The 19,749-nt window shown below is 34.4% G+C and overlaps 1 protein-coding gene across 11 annotated transcripts in view; it reads left to right on the top strand.

The window, feature by feature from the left end:
• Positions 1-19,749, top strand: part of COL11A1 (collagen type XI alpha 1 chain) — a 218,987-nt gene that overhangs the window by 30,561 nt on the left and 168,677 nt on the right. For all 11 annotated transcript variants that reach the window (XM_043575696.1, XM_043575701.1, XM_043575700.1 and 8 more), the window contains 2 exons: positions 4,762-4,975; positions 8,037-8,199. In XM_043575696.1, coding sequence (XP_043431631.1) covers positions 4,762-4,975; positions 8,037-8,199 — 377 coding nt within the window. The remainder of the gene's footprint in view (positions 1-4,761; positions 4,976-8,036; positions 8,200-19,749) is intronic.

Raw genomic sequence — 19,749 nt, 5'->3', positions numbered from 1 at the left:
AAGTGAATTTAACTTAATCTTCCATTTGGGTAAAGCTTCCTGTCAAACAATGCGAAATGGCAATTAATAAAAATGATCAGTGACATTTTCATAGTTAAAAACATCCAAACAATGAATATTATTCTTTATCAAATGAGTAAAAAAGATCTTTGAAAAATTATTTGGAATACTCTTTCTTCCATTATGGGAAGACATAATAGCGACTTCTTTTCTAATGAAAAAAGTAAGTAGTAGTATTGGAAAGTTCAATATTGGGGTGGGGTTGAAGGGTTATCAGATGGTCACTGCAAAATTCTGTTTAATTAAGGTACATGCCCTCTAAAGTCCTTATTTGAGACCTTTAATTTAACTGTCTGAGAACACTGTACATGTGACCTGAATAGAAGCTATAATTTACAAGTTCTATCTGCCTTCTCTAGAACACCTGCTGTGGGACAGATGCTATACAAGAAACTTTGTGTATATTGATCTTTATCTTCATATCCATCTGGAGAGAAGACTATTTAAGCCCAAGTAATGGATTAGGTGTTAGAAATGTAAAGTATTTCAATATAATCACAGAACCAGTGAATGATGTGAAGCTGAGAGACAGTCTCTGTCTCTTTTAGATTAAGTGAGCTTTCTCACTATGCAAAAATGGCCTTCCCTCCTCATTTTCAAAATCCTGCTGACCACCAAGCTACATCAAAAGGTATTTTAGTTAAAGGGAGACATATGACACATGGAAATATATTAACCACAATTTGAGAAAATTAAAATCAAATAATGAAATTTTGTGACTTTTCTATATAAAATTTATTTATGCATGCACTGTCTATTGATATTAAAAGCCCATTTTAAGAATCAGTATTTTTTCTCATTGCCACATTTCACTCTTATGTGGACCCTGAGAAACTTAACAGGAACCCATGGGGGAGGGGAAGGAAAAAAAAAAAAAAGAGGTTAGAGTGGGAGAGAGCCAAAGCATAAGAGACTGTTAAAAACTGAGAACAAACTGAGGGTTGATGGGGGGTGGGAGGGAGGGGAGGGTGGGTGATGGGTATTGAGGAGGGCACCTTTTGGGATGAGCACTGGGTGTTGTATGGAAACCAATTTGTCAATAAAATTCATACAAAAAAAAAGAATCAGTATTGAATTTGATATATTCAGTGTGAATTATGATTATTATATATGTATGATTTTATGTTTACATGCATATCAAAAGTAGTAATAGTATTTTTTCTTTAACAGCAGTCATTCAACAGAGTGGATGCTTTTACTTTACATTTATACATTTCAAAACACAAATTATTTAAGTTGAAAATTTTCACATTTTATTTTATCATGTGTACTGATCACTGTTATTTGAGATAAAATTTCACATAGTAAGTGGTTGCATTCCTGTTGTTGAAGTAATATCATAATGAATTCTCTCTGATACATTTAGTCAGTTATGGACAGTTTTGCTTAGTGTTTTATAGGGAAGAAACTAAGGTGAGGTGCCTAGGTTAGGCTGAATATTTTGACATCAAGTCATGATTTTTTAGGTAGCTAAATTCTCTTTTTCAAATGTCATAGCATAAAGATTATAATTATAATCTTATTGCCTAATTTGAAATTGGGAAATACTTTGGGGTGCCTGGGTGGCTCAGTCGGATGAGCGTCCGACTTCCACTTAGGTCATGATCTTGTGGTTGTCAAGAGCCCAAGTTGGGCTCTGTGCTGACGGCTCAGAGCCTGGAGCCTGCTTCCTATTCTGTGTGTCTCTCTGCCCTTCCCCCACTCATGCTCTGTCTCTCTCTGTCTCAAAAATAAAATAAACATTAATTTTTTTTAATTGGGAAATACTTATATAATTGAAAGATTTTACTCATTAGTGGTTAGCACATGACAGTTTCAAAAGTCGTTCTGTACAAATTGGATCATTAATTATAATTTGTTATAACTTATTTAGTCTTATATGAATATATTCTTTCCTGGAATTCTTTTTTCCCTAAATGTCTCTATGTAGACATTAATTCATGATGGTTTTGCAAAAATGGAAAAAAAAATAATTGTTTTCCCCTAGCTCATAATATTTTAGCATCTTTTTTTTCAATGTAGGAGATATTTGAAAAATTGAGGTACATTTAGGGAAAGAATTCCTGTGATTCTCAACATTCTGAGCTACTTATTTGAAGAAAAAGTTGGCCATGGAGCTTCTTCAATAGCAGGCTGATTACCTACCTAGATTTTTATTTATAGTATAAGCAGGTAAAACGTGTTTTATTAATTAATGTTTTATTACTTTTCCATTTTATTTATATGATTATCTTTCTTCTGTTGATTTATATACAAATAAAATTGTATGTCTTTGTGACATCTAAATGAAACAAAACTATATCTATATTTAAATAATTTTTGATGTGATAGCAGAGCTTTTATGACCTACTTGTGATATGGCAAAGTTGTTTGGTAAATTATTTTTTAAAATAAAATTAATAATTTTAAATAAATAACTTTTTAGTTTGGAGATACCTATTTATCTATGTAGATATAGATACGTATGGATAAAGATATAGAAATACATACAGATATAAGTAGATATTATAGAACCAAATACCTAACATTAATTGACTGCTTTCTCTGTGACATACTCTTATTTAATTTCCACATTTTAAATAATTCCAGGGGTGCCTGGGTGGCGCAGTCGGTTAAGCGTCCGACTTCAGCCAGGTCACGATCTCGCGGTCCCGGAGTTCGAGCCCCGCATCAGGCTCTGGGCTGATGGCTCAGAACCTGGAGCCTGTTTCCGATTCTGTGTCTCCCTCTGTCTCTGCCCCTCCCCCGTTCATGCTCTGTCTCTCTCTGTCCCCAAAATAAATAAACGTTGAAAAAAAAAATTTAAATAATTCCAATTTCGTAAAATGTCTCCTACTACTTTAAGTGTCTACAAACACTGCATATGCAGATGTTTTATATGTTATTTAGCCTGTCCCAACCATTACAGGCTATTTTAATATTTCAGGATTATAAATAGTGTTTTGGTGAATTGATGTAAGATACCTTTACACACAAACATTTCTCCTATTCCAATAAAGTTTTAGAATTGCTGGTGTCCTATAATCTTTTGAATTTGAATCCGTGGCAGTCATATTCAGAGTATTTTTATTATTTTATACTACCGTGTAGAATAGAATTTAGAATGAATGGATTGAATATGGAAGCTCCTGGTGTTGTCCTAGATATCACTGATTACACACGCACATAAACACGAGTTTTGCACACGGAAAACTTTTTAACTGAAATAATCTCATCCTTTGAATTATAATGCCCGTTTTACTTCTATTCCAGGGTAGATAGAGGCTCAAATAAGATATATATGTAAAAGTATTTTTGAAGAGTAAAATGCAAAATTTAACATGCAATGTTTTTATAAAACATATACAAGCAGCCATTGCTTAACTATCTGAGAAATATTTGTGATAGTCATTTAACTGATGTGTTTACTTAATAAATACTTACTAAGCACCTAGGTAGATCTGGCCCCATGCTGGATATTTAGAGTATAGTGGTAAGAGGGAAAAGAAAAAAAAAAAAAAAAAAAAAGACAGTTTGCCCTCTTGAATTTAGAATCAAATTAACCAAGTATCTGATAGTTCAGATTTATAATGCTATAAGCTTTTTATTGGTGAAATTGCCTTTTGTGTGATAGGAAAAACTGATGAGAAACTCTTTAGCTTTTAATGGATGACAAAAAAATACCTTCATATATCGTGTCCTTGCGATGCCTCTTTAAAGAGAGGGTGTATGGCCACAGATTAGAGAATGCTGAAAATACAAATCTTAGATCAAAGTGGTATTTTTTTATTTTAAAAGTTCTTATTGTGCATTTAATATTGTACTGGCAAAATGATTGATATTGTTTCCTAACTTTGAGTTAGGATTCAACTTTGAGTTGAATTCTACATAGTCATTGTGCTTTAAATGAGCAGGTTTAAAATTTGAATATAGCTTGGACAATTATTTCAGAGAAAGCTTATTATCATCCCTTTCCCATTTGTTTTTTAATCTGTGTTGTTATTACTGTTTGAATTTACATGACTTGTTTTTTAAAATTTATTTATATTCAAGTTAGTTAGCACACAGTATACAGTCTTGGTCTCCAGAGTAGATCCCAGGATTCATCACTTCCATGTAACACCCGGTGCTCTTCCCAACAAGTGCCCTCCTCAATGCCCATCACCCATTTAACCTATCCTCCCCACCTCCCTCTAGCAGCCCTCAGTTTGTTCTTTGTGTTTGAGTCTCTTATGGTTTGCCTCACTCTCTGTTTTTATCTTGTTTCTCCTTCCCTTCCCCTATGTTCATCTGTTGTGTTTCTCAAATTCCACATATGAGTGAAATTATATGATATTTTTCTTTCTGTGTTAGACTTATTTCACTTAGCATAACACATTCTAGCTTGATCCATGTTGTTGCAAATGACAAGATTCATTCTTCTGTATCTCTAAGTAATATCTCGTTGTGTATGTGTGTATATATATATATATACATATATATATATATATAGAGAGAGAGAGAGAGAGGGCACCACTTCTTTATTCATTGACCAGTCTATGGACATTTGGGCTCTTTTAATAATTTGGCTATTGTTGATGGCACTGCTATAAACATTGGGATGCATGTGCCCTTTCTAATCAGCATGACTCATTAAGGCCACCGAAGAAGTTAAAAAATTAGGGTGATCCAGGAATAATTTGGGAATTTGACATTCCTGAGCCTTTGGCCTTCTCTTCTCAGGAGGAACTTTTCCAGAAGATTTTTCAATATTATTTACAATAAAACCCAAAAAAGGAATTCAGTCTTTCCTTTTATCTATATATAACGAGCATGGTATTCAGCAAGTCGGTGTTGAGGTTGGGAGATCACCTGTTTTCCTGTTTGAAGACCACACTGGAAAACCTGCCCCTGAAGACTATCCCCTCTTCAGAACCGTTAACATCGCTGACGGGAAGTAAGTAACATAATAATTCAATGTTTTCACCATGTTGAAAGCAATTATCTCATTTAACCATTCAACAAATATTCATAAAGTATGAAGCAGTTTTTTCTAGAGATTAGAGATACGGCAATGAACAAAACAATAAAATACCTAATTGCACATAGTTTCTTTTAGTCTGGGTAGACAACGAGGAAGATAGGAGATGGTGGTGGAGGGTGCAATTTTAAGGATTGAGATCAGGGAAAATCTCACTAAGAAGGTGACTGGTGAAGAATCTGGGGTGCATGCCTTGCTAATAGTATATACTATTATATACTAACTAATAGTATACTAACTAATTATACTAACTAATAGTATATACTATTCCAGGAGGAGGGGAAGCAAATACACAGCCTCTGATTCCAGGTGTGGCTGATTTGTCTAAGCAATGTCAAGGATACCCACGTGGCAGGAGCAGAGTGGGATGATGAGGATGAGCCATGGGAGGCCAAATGGTATAACGCTTTGTCGATGGGTCTAACACTTTGGGTTCTATCTTGAGTGACATGGGAAGTCACTGTAGACTTTTTGAGCAGAGGAATGACCTGACTTGACTTGCCTTTTATTCAAGCATGTTAATATTGACAATCATAAGAAGTTTTCATAATGCTTGATATGGGGTATGTACTGTTTGAAGCAATTTATATGCAGTCAACTCATTTAATTTTCACAACTCTTTGAAGAAAATAATGTTAATAAATCCATTTTACAGAATAGGGGACCGAGGCACAGAAAGTGTAAGTAACTTGCCTGAGATCATATATTTTCAAAGTGGCAGAGGTAGTTAGACTCGATAGTAACCATCATACTCTTCTGAAAATCATCCTGAATTCTGAATTCTGCATTGTGAACATTGCCTTTCACTTAGGGAACAGCTAAATACAAATAAATGTTTGCTAAATTTACTTGGCATTTTATTGCTGAATCTAGGCTTCTAAAGTTAGCCTGATCTGAAATATGACATTTAGTCATAAATGTAGGAAGGAAATGGCCATGCAGATGAAAAAAAATCCACGCTCAATGTATCTTTGTCAGGACCATGGAGAAAACTTCATCTTAGTGGCAGGAAAAACTAGGCTTTTATGAGCAATTTAAATACTATCCTTAATAATGAATATGAAAAGAAATGAATATGAAAAGTGATGCTATGACAATAAATCAGGGTAAGGAATTTAAGGGGATGCTGTTTTCAATAAAGCATCTCTTTGATATTGTTGCACTGAGCAAAGGCATGTTGAAAGTGAAGGAGTGAGCCATGTGGGGATAGGGAGGAAGAGCACTTCTGGCTGAGTGAAGAACATGTGCAAAGGACCGCAAAGAGGCAGCAATGTGGCTGGAGTGTAGGGAGCGAGAAAGCAAAAGTTGGGCGTGAGGTCGGCGGGCCAGAGGACACTCCTGTGAGACAGAGTAAGGACTTCAGCTTTACTGGGAATAATACCTTGTTTTTAGCAAGGAGACTTTATCTGACTTGTGTTTTAAAATGGTCACTACACAGTTGCATGAGAGTGGAAGCAGAGACCATTAAGGAGTCTAGATGAGAGAGCTTCCAGATTGGGTAGTTGAGACACACTGGATTCTGTATATACACTGAGTAAAAGATTTTCTGATGATGTGAATGTACTGTGTACAAAAAGAATAATTAAGAATGGTTTCATATTTTGATAATTATATATGATACCATGATTATGACATATCGTTATTATCAGAGCTGAAATTAATCAACAATAAGGTCAAGTTTAGAGTCCTAATCAACTTTTAACAATTGAATTCATTTTTATTTTCTGTTAATGAAAAGCACATACTTACAATAGTGGAGATGGTTTAAGTTAAGACACAGGCTTCTTGGCAGAAATATGTGTAAATTTTACTCTCACAGTATTAAGTGGCTCCAAAATAAATCTTTGCTTGATTCAAACTAAGCAGACGCCTATGCTAGTTGAATGTGCTATGGAAAGACCAAAGATTAAGCGTATATGGAAATATACTTGGTCCTCATCAGTAGCCATGCCAAGTCACATGAAATAGACATTTTAGGAAGGCTCCTGCAACTTTTTAGGTACTTTATTTTATGGATGTAGTCCTAGACACTTCTGCAATATTAATCTAGCGTTTTTCATTTGGAAAAAAATATATAAACCAGAGTGGTTTGCAAAATCCAAATGACGTTCACTCAGTGGTTTATGTTAGCACCAGATAGTGTTAATAAAACCCACCATTTTATAGTAAGATTAGGGTATATATGTTTCCACAGAGCTGCCCATGTCTACCCCCTAAGCCTGTCATCGCTGCCCTGAATTAGCTGGAGCAGTAGCTTCAGAGTGAATTGAGACTCTCATTCCACACATGCGTTGACTATGCTTTCTTTCAGTGTTCCCACTTCCTGCCAACCCTGGAAAGAAGGAGAGATATTGTGTCTCAGTTTTGGATCCTGCCCACAGTAGTGATCTATAACTGTCTTGAAATTAAAGTGGAAAAAGAAAACGAAAGCACTTGAAATAAATGTGAATAAAGACAGAGAAGCACATTGTGTTTTACAATTAGAACGTTCAGTTGTTCCAGATGGAGCAGTCATTCAATAAGTAGACGTACCCTTTTACAGTTCATCTCAGGGGATCTCTAGAGCAAAAAGAGAACAAAAAAATTAAGTGGAATTCCTTTTGGAAGAAAACATTTACGTACATAGAAACTATTACTTACCTCATGTCCCACCCCTGATCTCTATCACATATACTCATCAGGACATGGTGAGATTAAGCTTTTGTTGCAACAACACAAAGTGTAGCAAAGGATGGGCACTTCCTTATCAGCATAGACAGCCACCCCTGGTGTGCATTTTATACCACTTGTACCCTTTTTAGTATCTAGCACTATTCTGGGTAAACAGTAAGTCATCACCTGTTAACTGATTAATAAATGAGCCTACTTTTTGTACATTTTCAGCTCACTTTCACAATTTAAAATACATTGTATTTTAAAATGAGTAATGGTGTGGCAACAATATCTTTGAAGCTTACAAAGGAATTGGCTTTTTTAGGTGGCATCGGGTTGCAATTAGCGTGGAGAAGAAGACTGTGACAATGATTGTTGATTGTAAGAAGAAAACCACAAAACCACTTGATAGAAGTGAGAGAGCAATCGTTGACACCAACGGAATCACGGTTTTTGGAACCAGGATTTTGGATGAAGAAGTTTTTGAGGTAAAAATAAATCAAACCTTATTTGAAGCTGAATATTATTAAATCAGATGAATTGAGCTAATAACTGTAACAATCAATATATGCTATAAAGCAAAGTTGAAAACGAAAGGATGACCTACTTTCTTCCCCTGTGGGTATAGTGGTGATGTTTTCTATTGTTCCCTAAGAGAATGAGTACACAATGATGGCTGTAACGACTGGGAAACATTACAGAGATTGGTTGATTTGAACACAGGCATGCTTTTCTCCTGGGAAGGGCAAATGGCTTTACTTTTGGTACTTTGTATTATTTTCCTTGGAGAAAAGAACATTTTCTTTGCTTCCTTCTCTGGGAGATTAATTTAAGGAAATGTACAAGTCAGATATTTTGCTTTTCTCTGTTCTTCTAATGCTTCTAAGGTATAAAATAGAGATCATATTGCAAAAGTTGAACTTAGGTCTTTAAAACCACTTTTTAAATAATGTCAAGGTCATAGTAAAAAGTTTTCTTCCAATTATATTTCACCAATTATGGTAATTACATTCTTTCTTTTAATTCTTCAATCATTGGATCTGGTAATGCATGCTTTAATTTTCATTGAGTCAATTATTAACATAACAAACAGACTGAGTCCTGATCCCACAAAAGGATGCACTCCTGAGACATCATTCAGTACTCTGATCATTGTTTTTATCCAGTTTCTGGGTAATTTATTTTTCAAAGTGTAATAAAGTAAACTTCTGTGATATATAACAGATTAATAGACAAGGTTTACACAGAAGATTTTCTGTATTTGGATATACACACAGACAGTGTGTATGTTCATAGAAAGAACAACATACATTCCGAGTGTCAGTAGAATGTTGCATTCCTGTACTTCTATACATAACCTATGGCATAATTTTAAATATAATTAACATTTGTGACACTTTCAGGTTAATTGAGATTCTGTTTGTTTCTGATTTTTCTCTACTTGTAGGTACCTAAGCCTTTGACTCCAAACAAAATGTTTTAACACATTACATCATACTAAATTAAATGATAAACTCATTCAGGCAATATATAATAATATACTCTCAGATCTTCCAATATCATCTATTGATTGCATACAAATGATAATGAATATTTATTTATTAGATGAATATTATAAACAAATTAACTTAATTTCTAGTCTCGCAAAGTTCTATTTTGAAATTAAACTACCTATGAACATCAGTTTCACAGGCTAAATTTATTTTTGTAATACACACAACCTTATTTTCCAGGAACATAAATGAGTAATACGGACAAAGTATATCAGTGGATGGTTTCATTTCATATATTAGTTTAGTCTATTGTTATACATAGTTACAGAGTCTATGAAACTTAAAGCAATGGAAATTAAGAGTAAATTTTGTTCATCATAAGTGATAAGAATATACACAGAAATACAAAAGAGGGGTGCCTGGGTAGCTCAGTTGGTTAAGCGTTTGACTCTTGATTTCGGCTCAGGTCATGATCTCACATTTTGTGAATTCGAGCTCCACATTGGGCTCTGCGCTGACAGTGCAGAGCCTACTTGGGATTCTCTCTCTCTCCCTCTTCTCTGCCTCTCCCCTGCTCTCTCTCTCTCTCTCTCTCTCAAATAAAAAAGTAAATAAATTTGAAAAAGTTAAAAGAAAGAAATACAGAAGAGAAAAAATATAAATATGTTATATAAATAAGAATATAAATAAAACATGTATGTTAATACATATCAATTATTAATATTCTCAAAATTTACTGCCCTGAAAGATATTTGTTATATGTACATGTTGATTATGTCTCTTTTTCATACAGCTCTTCCCCTCTTACTCCTGAATCCCCACATACAGACTATACACCCCTTTCTTTGCCATACACTACATTCATACTCACTGGGGTCCAGTTTAGTTTTTGAATTAGGGTTTTAGGCTATCATAATATGTTATTTTTTTCAAAATAAATAATTGAACCTGATGTTGCATCTTTTAAAATATGTAATAATAGCCTCTGTGTTTCATAAGCTGATTACAGTATCAACTCCTAAAATACATGAAAATGATTTCCGTGAAGTATTTCCATATGTTTTCACTACTTCTAACCAAACTACCTCTGGTCAAGAGGGCCTCTAGTAAATTACCAAAGACAGATGTACTAGAAGCAAAGATTATTATATATTCTTTGATTAATTCTTAATTTTCTAATCCATAATCCACAATCTAAATCCTAGAGTAACTCCAGCTGTTTATTTGGAGAAACTGCTAAACTACTAAGAAGAATAATTTTTAAAACACTCATTATTGAATTCTTTAGGCGTGTGATAGTGAGTAGTGAAAATAAGTTTATTATGCAGCTTTGCATCTTGGAGTTTCGTGAAACACTGTGGAGCTTTAAAAAGAATATTTATTTAAAATATCAAATATAAGAAGATGTGGTATATATACATACAATGGAGTATTACTTGCAATCAAAAAGAATGAAGTCTTGCCATTTGCAACTACGTGGATGGAACTAGAGGGTATTATGCTAAGCGAAATTAGTCAGAGAAAGACAAATATCATATGACTTCACTCATATGTGGAATTTAAGATACAAAACAGATGAACATAAGGGAAGGGAAGCAAAAATAATATAAAAACAGGGAGGAAGACAAAACATAAGAGACTCTTAAATATGGAGAACAGAGGGTTACTGGAGGGGTTGTGGGAGGGGGGTTGGGCTAAATGGGTAAGGAGCATTAAGGAATCTACTCCTGAAATCATTGTTGCACTATATGCTAACTAACTTGGATATAAAATATAAAAAAAAATAAATTATAGAAAGTAAAATAAATTAAAATAAATAAAATATCTAGTATAAAAATATAAAAATAACTTTTATTTCATATGAAATACAATTAGTTTTGAAAAAGTAAATAAATGCAGATACTTCACTATAAGGTTTATCATTATCACTATATCCAAAGTCATTATACATAAAATTCAACTTTTGTTTCCTAAATTGTGTTATTGTGTGGGTATATAAATTTCAAAAGCAATTTAGTTTTCCCCACTTGAAAAAAGAATATGAAGAAAAGAAGTAATTCAAACACAGATTTTTAAATCAGAATAAAACTTTCTGACTCCTTTTATGAAATTAGTTCGTCTTATCTGAATATGATGTTAATATATCATTCTCTAAAAATTTACTCAAATACTTTTATTTTCATTTTGTTTTACATTATGGTATCTGTCTAGACTTTTGAATCTCTCCCACTGAATGTGTAGAAGTTAAACTAAAACAGTAAGAGATGGGAATGGTACCGTGTATGCATATTCTAGTGTTTGATAAACAGTTGTATTGGTGAGATGATATAAAAACATCCGTGAGTTATTATTCTGAAAACTGGAAATGTCATTTCTTTGGAAACAGTATCATTCCAATTTAGATGCAAATTTGTTTATTATATAATTTCATCTCTATCATCCCTACATTACCCTACATTTATGGAATGGTACTGGTATGGAAAAAATGCTAAACATGGCCTTACTTGAACTGCAATCCGAAGATACTTAAGAATTCAACATTAAACAGATAAAAGCAAACCCGATTTTTTTAAAGTATGACGAATTAGTTTATATGGAAATGCCAAAATGAATATATAGAGTCATCATTCAGATTATATAATTTCAGCATAGTGGAGTGAATATAAAAATTGACTATGGAATCAGAAAAATCTGATTTTGAATCTCACAATAGCTTAATTATATTTCTCTATGTAATTACTTTATGTAAATTTTAATTTCTTATTCTTCAAATGGGAATAGTAATGTAATCTGTCTATAAGTATATATTTTAAAAAATTAGCTCATGTATGTAAAGTACTTAAAATACTAGTATTAATTATGCATGTATATGGTTGTATATTATGTACATATGGGTAACTTAATTATGTATTACTATGTAGTTTTCTTAATAATAATGTATTAATTATATTTAAAATCATCTTACAACTATGACATGTCAAACATTCTTTTAAGTTTATTTATTTCTTTTGAGAGAAAGCAAGCTTGAGTGGGGAAGGGGTAGAGAGAGAGAGGAGGAGAGAGAGAATCTCAAGCAGGCTCTGCACCATCAAGAGTTCGATGTGGGGCTCAAACCCACGAACTGTGAGATGATGACCTGAGCCAGAATCAAGAGTTCAACGCTTAACTGACTGAGCCATTCAGCACCCCAACATGTCAAATATTCTTATACATTTTTGATAGGGGTGAGCAACAGTGATCCAAATATCAGTCAAAGGTTTTAAGTGGTCTTTTTGTCTTGTAAATGAAGTACTTGAATAGGTCCTGGATTACTGCTTGTTTACAAGCTGTCCTGCAGGGATTAGATAAATTTTCCCTTCTGAAACAGGTAGCATCTAGGTATAGACCTTAGCAAGCAAAACGTGGTCTGGGTAGATGAATACTTTCAAACAGACATAAAATATCCAGCCAACCCTAATCCACAGCCTTTTGGGGTTTTGTTTTGTTTTGTTTTGTTTGTTTTGTTTTTTCCTAGCTTGATAATACACTTCAAAGATGTGTGGAAAGCTGAATTAGAAAAATAACTACATTGCCTGTATTCACTATCAATAAAATTACTTTTGTAGTCTTTTTTTATTTTTAATTTTTTTAAATGTTTATTTTTGAGAGAGAGAGACAGAGTGCAAGGGGGGACGGAAGGGCCAGAGGCAGAGGGAGACGCAGAATCCAAAGCAGGCTCCAGGCGCTGAGCTGTCAGCACAGAGCCCAACACGTGGCTCCAAGTGATGAACTGTGAGATCGTGACCTGAGCCAAAGTTGGATGCTTAACTGACTGAGCCACCCAGGCGCCCCTACTTTTGTAGTCTTTTAAACAGGAATTTTCTTCACTAAATATCAAATTATAGCCATTATAACTCAAGTTTTCAAAGCATTGCTATTTCAATCTTTTTTTCTTTTTTAATGATCAAAGCAGGTTATTACAAGTCTTTTTTTTTAATAGTCTTCTATTTCTTTTGAAGCAATGAGAAGAATATAATGACAATTTAAGTGGAAAAACTTGTTGATGAAATTTTTCATTTTTTCAAACTTCTCAGAAAAGATTTTAGCATTCAGTTTTCTTAGGAGAAATCAATGAATAATAATTTATATAAGCTACACAATTTCAGTGGTTTTATGAGGCCAGAAAACCTACCTTAAAGTAATAATAGCCATCTCAAATATTCCAGTAAGAATTTGATTACTGCTTTATGATGCCTGAGTATCTTTTTACTACATATATTTTCCAATATATATGCTTTTTAAAAAGTTATGTCGGGGGGTGTCTGGGTGGCTCAGTCAGTTAAGTGTACTACTCTTGATTTCTGAGTTCAAGCCCAGCATCAGGCTTTGTGCTGACAGCGTGGGGCCTGCTTGGGATTCTCTGAATCCCTCTCTCTCTCTGACTCTCTCAAAAATAAGCAAACATTAAAAAAAAACCCAAAATTAAATTAAGTTTCATTAAAAAAATTACGTTGGTAGACATGGTTTTCCTATAGAGTGACATAACAGGATGAGGTAGCTTTCCTATTTGTCTACCTTTCCCAGTATATATACATTTAGCTCATTGCATCTGAGATTTTTAAACTCTATTTATTGAGATATAACTGAAATAGAATCAACCGCAAATATTAAAAGTGTACATTTGATCATGGTCTACATTTACACCTCCCATGAAACCATCATAATCAAGAAAATAAACATGGCCATCACACCCAAAAGTTTCCTCCTGCACTTTTATAATCTATCTCTTCTCCTCCCCTAACCCCAGGCAATCACTAATTTGCTTTTTTATCACTATAGCTTTTTTATTTTTCTGACATTTTCATAAACAGAATGATACTGAGTATACTGTCTTTAGCTTAGCTTTTATCACTCAGCATAATGTCTTGGAGGCTTATCCATGTATCATATATTTCATTTTTTTTTTTTGCCTTTTTAAAAATTGCTGAGCAGTATTACAGTGTATGAATAAACCACAGTTTGTTCATGCATTCATCCTGTTGGTGGGCATTTGGATCATTTCCCGATTTTGGCTTCTACATATAAAGCTGCCATGAACATTCATGTACAAATTTTGTGTGGGCATTTTTTTTTGTTTGTCTTTAAAAAAAATTTTGGGGGGGGGGCCCTGGGTGGTGCAGTCGTTAAGCGTCCGACTTCAGCCAGGTCACGATCTCGCGGTACGGGAGTTCGAGCCCCGCGCCGGGCTCTGGGCGGATGGCTCGGAGCCTGGAGCCTGTTTCCGATTCTGTGTCTCCCTCTGTCTCTGCCCCTCCCCCGTTCATGCTCTGTCTCTCTCTGTCCCAAAAAAATAAATAAACGTTGAAAAAAAATTAAAAAAAAATTTTTAATGTTTATTTCTGAGACAGAGAGAGAGAGAGAGACAGAGCATGAGTGGGGGAGGGGCAGAGAGAAAGGGAGACACAGAATCCAAAGCAGGCTCCAGGCTCTGAGCTGTCAGCACAGAGCCCGACTGGAGCCTCGAACTCACAGACCACAAGATCAGGACCTGAGCTGAAGTTGGTCGCTCAACCGACTGAGCCACCCAGGCGCCCCTGTTTGCCTAACTTGAATACCTAGAAATGGAATTCTGGGTTATTTGGTAGGTGCATATTTACTTTTCAAAAACCAAAGAAAGTGTTGAACTGCATTTCAAAGTGTCATTAATCATTTTACATTCCCTCCCACAGTGAATGAAAGTTCCAGTTGTTCTGTATCCTTGCCAACCTTTGATATGGTTATTCTTTTAGATTTTAGCCATTCCCAGTGGTTGTGTAGTAGTATTCATTGTGGTATTAATATATATTTCCCCTATAACTGATAATGTGAAGCATTTTTTAGGTTTTCATTGGCAATTTCTGCATCTTTGTGAAGTGTCTTTTGCCCAGTAAAAAGTGCTGCTATATTTTGATTATGGACTGTTATTTATTTTTTTATAAACCCTTAATAGTTTGTTTGATAGAGATTTGCAAATACTTTTCTAGCATATGTCTTACCTTTTTATTTCATTAATAGTGCGTTTTAATTTAAAGAGTGAATGCTTTTCATTTTTATAAAGTTTAATTTGTCAATTTTGTGGTTATGTTTTACATGTTTTGTGTTCTAAGAGACCTTTAAATTTTTTTTAATGTTTATTATTTGTGTGAGAGAGAGAGAGAGAGAGAGAGAGAGAGAGAACGAGCAGGGGAGGGGCAGAGAAAGAGGGAGACCCAGAATCTGAAGCAGGCTCCAGGCTCTGAATTGTCACCACAGAGCCCAACGCGGGGGCTTGAACTCACAGACCACAAGATCATGACCTGAGCTGAAGTCTGCTGCTTAACAGACTGAGCCACCCAGGTGCCCTATTCTAAGAGATCTTTATCTATAGCAAGATAATGAGAATTTTCTCCTGCTATCAAACATACTGTAGTGTTAGGTTTTACACAAAAGTCATGCCTCATTCTGAGTTAATATTTGTGTATGATGTGAGGTAAAGGCCAATGTTGATTGTAGACAAGGATATCCAGTTCATCCTTTATAAAAAATACTTTCCTTTGATTCATTGGATTGCCTTGGCTTTTATGTCAGAAATCATATGTAGTAATACATATGAGTAGATTTATTACTGAACTATTTATTATCCTATTCCATTGATTTGTCTATCTTTTCACTAACGCCAAACTATCTTAATTACTATAGTTTGATATAAAGTTTTGATATTAGGTGAGGTAACTGCTCTTACTTTTTATCCTTTGTGCGTGTTGCTTTAGTAGTTTTAGGTTATTTACATTCTATATAAATTTTGGAATAAGCTTATTGAATTCTAAAATAAAATTGGGTTTTTAGTTAAATAAAATTTGGTTTTAATTGGAATTTCATTTAAGCTATAGATCAAAATGAAGAGAATCAAACTAACAAACATTAAGTTTTCCATTTCCTGAATATGGTATAATTTTCCATTTATCTTGTTCTTCTTTAATTCCTCTCACAATGTTTTCTAGTTTTCAGTGTAGAGGTCTGTTTTCCCCTGAAAATAAACATGATATGATCTCATTCTATGTAGATTTGTTGACAATTATTTTATGACCCAGCATGTAGTCTATCTTGGCGAATAGAGCACATGCCCTTAAAAAGAAAGTGTGTCCTGAAACTTTTGGATTGAGTGTTTTATACTTGTAATAGATATTTTAAAGTCTATAAAGATTTTTCACATCTGGGTTATATGAGTTGGCATATATTATCTGAGTTGGAATAATGGAAATTATTCATTAATACACTTTGTTTTTTAGAGTTGTTATAGGTTCAGAGCAAAACTGACCAGAACTTAGAGGGTTTCCGTATATCCTTGTGCATGTGCATGAGTGTGCACACACATGCATACCCAGCCTCTTCTACTATTAACATCCCCACCAAACCAATACATTTGTTGCTATGTGTGAACCTGCACCGACATATCATTATCAACCAAAGTCAATAGTTTATATTAGGGATCACCCTTGGTGTTGTACATTCTATAGATCTTGGCTAATGTATCATGACATATATTCACCAATGCAGTATCTTATGAAATATTTTCATGCCTCCCAAATTTTCTGTGCTCTCCCTATTCATCCCTCCTTCTCTTCTAAATCCTGACAAACACTAATCTTTTTAAAGTTTCCATAGTTTTGCCTTTTCCAAAATGTCATAAAGATGGAATCATACAGTTGTAGTCTTTTCAGGTTGACTTCTTTCACTTAATAGTATGCATTTATGTTTCCTCCATATACTTCATGGCATGATAGCTCATTTCTTTTTAGTGCTCAGTAGTATTCTGTTGTCTGAATGTTACACAATTTATTTATCCATTCATCTACTGAAGCATATCTTGGTTGCTTTCAAGTTTTTGATAATTATGAATAAAGCTTCTATAAACATGTATATGCAGTTTTTTGTGCAGACATGGTTTTCAACTCCATTGGGTAAATGTCAAAAAGTATGATTGCTGATACAGTAAGAATATGTTTACTTTTGTAAACAACTGCCACACTGTCTTCCAGAAGAGCTATGCCATTTTGCATTCCCAGCAGCAGTGAATGAAAATTCCTGTTGTTCAACATTTGGATATTGGCCATTAAAATAGGCATGAAGAGGCTCCTGAGTGGCTTAGTTGGTTAAGCATCTGACTTCAGCTCAGGTCATAATATCGTGGTTCATGAGTTTGAGCCCTGCAGTGGGCTCTGTTAATAGCTCAGAGCCTGGAGCCTGCTTTAGTTTCTGTGTCTCTCTGTCTCTCTGCCCTTCCCCTGCTCATACTCTGTCTCTCTAAATTGAATAAACATTTAAAATTTTTTTTTAAAAATGCATGTGGTAGTATGTCATTGTTTTAGTCTACATTTCCCTGATGACATGTTGAACATCTTTTCATATGCTTACATGTTGAACATCTTTTCATATGCTTACATGTAATCTGTGTGTCTTGTTTGGTAAGTTGTCTGTTAAGGTCTTCTTCCCATTATTTATTTATTTATTTATTTTAGTTTTGTTTTGTTTTTTACAAATATAAAGGAAATTTATTTCTTTACAGAAAATGAGATTATTCATATTCATTGTTCTGCAACTTGCTTTTATCACTTAATAAAATATCATGGATAGTAGTGTAAACTTTTTTTTAATGTTTTATTTTTTATTTTTTAAAATTTACATCCAAATTAGTTAGCATATAGTGCAACAATGATTTCAGGAGTAGATTCCTTAGTGCTCCTTACACATTTAGCCCATTCCCCCCGCCCCGGCCCCTCCAGTAACCCTCAGTTTGTTCTCCATATTTATGAGTTTCTTCTGTTTTGTCCCTCTCCCTGTTTTTATATCATTTTTGTTTCCCTTCCCTTATGTTCATCTGTTGTGTCTCTTAAAGTCCTCATATGAGTGAAGTCATATGATTTTTGTCTTTCTGTGACTGACTAATTTCCCTTAGCATAATACCCTCCAGTTCCATCCACGTAGTTGCAAATGGCAAATTTCATTCTTTTTGATTGCCAAGTAATACTCCATTGTATATATATACCACAAGTTCTTTATACATTCATCCATCGATGGATATTTGGGCTCTTTCCATACTTTGGCTATTGTTGATATGCTGCTATAAAAATGAGGGTGCATGTGTCCCTTTGAAACAGCACACCTGTATCCCTTGGATAAATGCCTAGTAGTACCATTGCTGGGTTGTAGGGTAGTTCTATTTTTAGTTTTTTGAGGAACCTCCGTACTGTTTTCCAGAGTGGCTGCACCAGCTTGCATTCCCACCAACAATGCAAAAGAGATCCTCTTTCTCTGCATCCTTGCCAACATCTGTTGTTGCCTGAGTTGTTCATGTTAGTCATTCTGACAGGTGTAAGGTGGTATCTCATTGTGGTTTTGATTTGTATTTGCCTGATGATGAGTGATGTTGAGCATTATTTCATGTGTCAGATGGCAATCTTCTTTGGAGAAGTGTCTATTCATGTCTTTTGCCCATTTCTTCACTGGATTTTTTGTTTTTTGGATGTCGAGTTTGATAGGTTCTTTATAGATTTTGGATACTAACCCTTTATCTGATATGTCATTTGTAAATATCTTCTCCCATTTTGTTGGTGGCCTTTTAGTTTTGCTGATTGTTTCCTTTGCTGTGCAGAAGCTTTTTATTTTGTTGAGGTCCCAGTAGTTCATTTTTGCTTTTGTTTCCCTTGCCTACGGAAATGTGTTGAGTAAGAAGTTGCTACGGCCAAGGTCAAAGAAGTTTTTGCCTGCTTTCTCCTTGAGGATTTTGATGACTTCCTGTCTTACATTGAGGTCTTTCATCCATTTTGAGTTTATTTTTGTGTACAATGTAAGAAAGTGGTCCAGGTTCATTCTTCTGCATGTCGCTGTCCAGTTTTCCCAGCACCACTTGCTGAAGAGACTGTCTTTATTCCATTGGATATTCTTTCCTGCTTTGTCCAAGATTAGTTGGCCATATGTTTGTGGGTCCATTTCTGGGTTCTCTACTCTGTTCCATTGATCTGAGTGTTCTTGTGCCAGTACCATACTGTTTTGATTACAGCTTTCTAGTACAGCTTGAAGTCTGGGATTGTGATGCCTCCTGCTTTGGTTTTCTTTTTCAAGATTGCTTTGGCTATTTGGATATTTTCTGGTTCCACACAAATTTTAGGATTATTTGTTCTAGCTCAGTGAAGAATGCTGGTATTATTTTGATAGGGATTGCATTGAATATGTAGATTGCTTTGGGTAGTATCAACATTTTAACAATATTTGTTCTTCCTATCCAGGAGCATGGAATCTTTTCCCATTTTTTTGTGTCTTCTTCAATTTCTTTCATAAGCTGTCTATAGTTTCCAACATATAGATTTTCCACCTCTTTGGTTAGATTTATTCCTAGGTATTTTATGGTTATTTTGTGCAACTGTAAATGTGATCGATTCCTTGATTTCTCTTTCTGTTGCTTCATTGTTGGTGTATAGGAATGCAACCGATTTCTGTGCATTGATTTTATATCCTGCAACATTGCTGAATTCATGAATCAATTCTAGC

The sequence above is a fragment of the Prionailurus bengalensis genome, chromosome C1 (assembly GCF_016509475.1).
Source record: "Prionailurus bengalensis isolate Pbe53 chromosome C1, Fcat_Pben_1.1_paternal_pri, whole genome shotgun sequence".
Lineage (NCBI taxonomy): Eukaryota > Metazoa > Chordata > Mammalia > Carnivora > Felidae > Prionailurus > Prionailurus bengalensis.
This window is presented reverse-complemented; position numbering and strand designations above follow the sequence as displayed.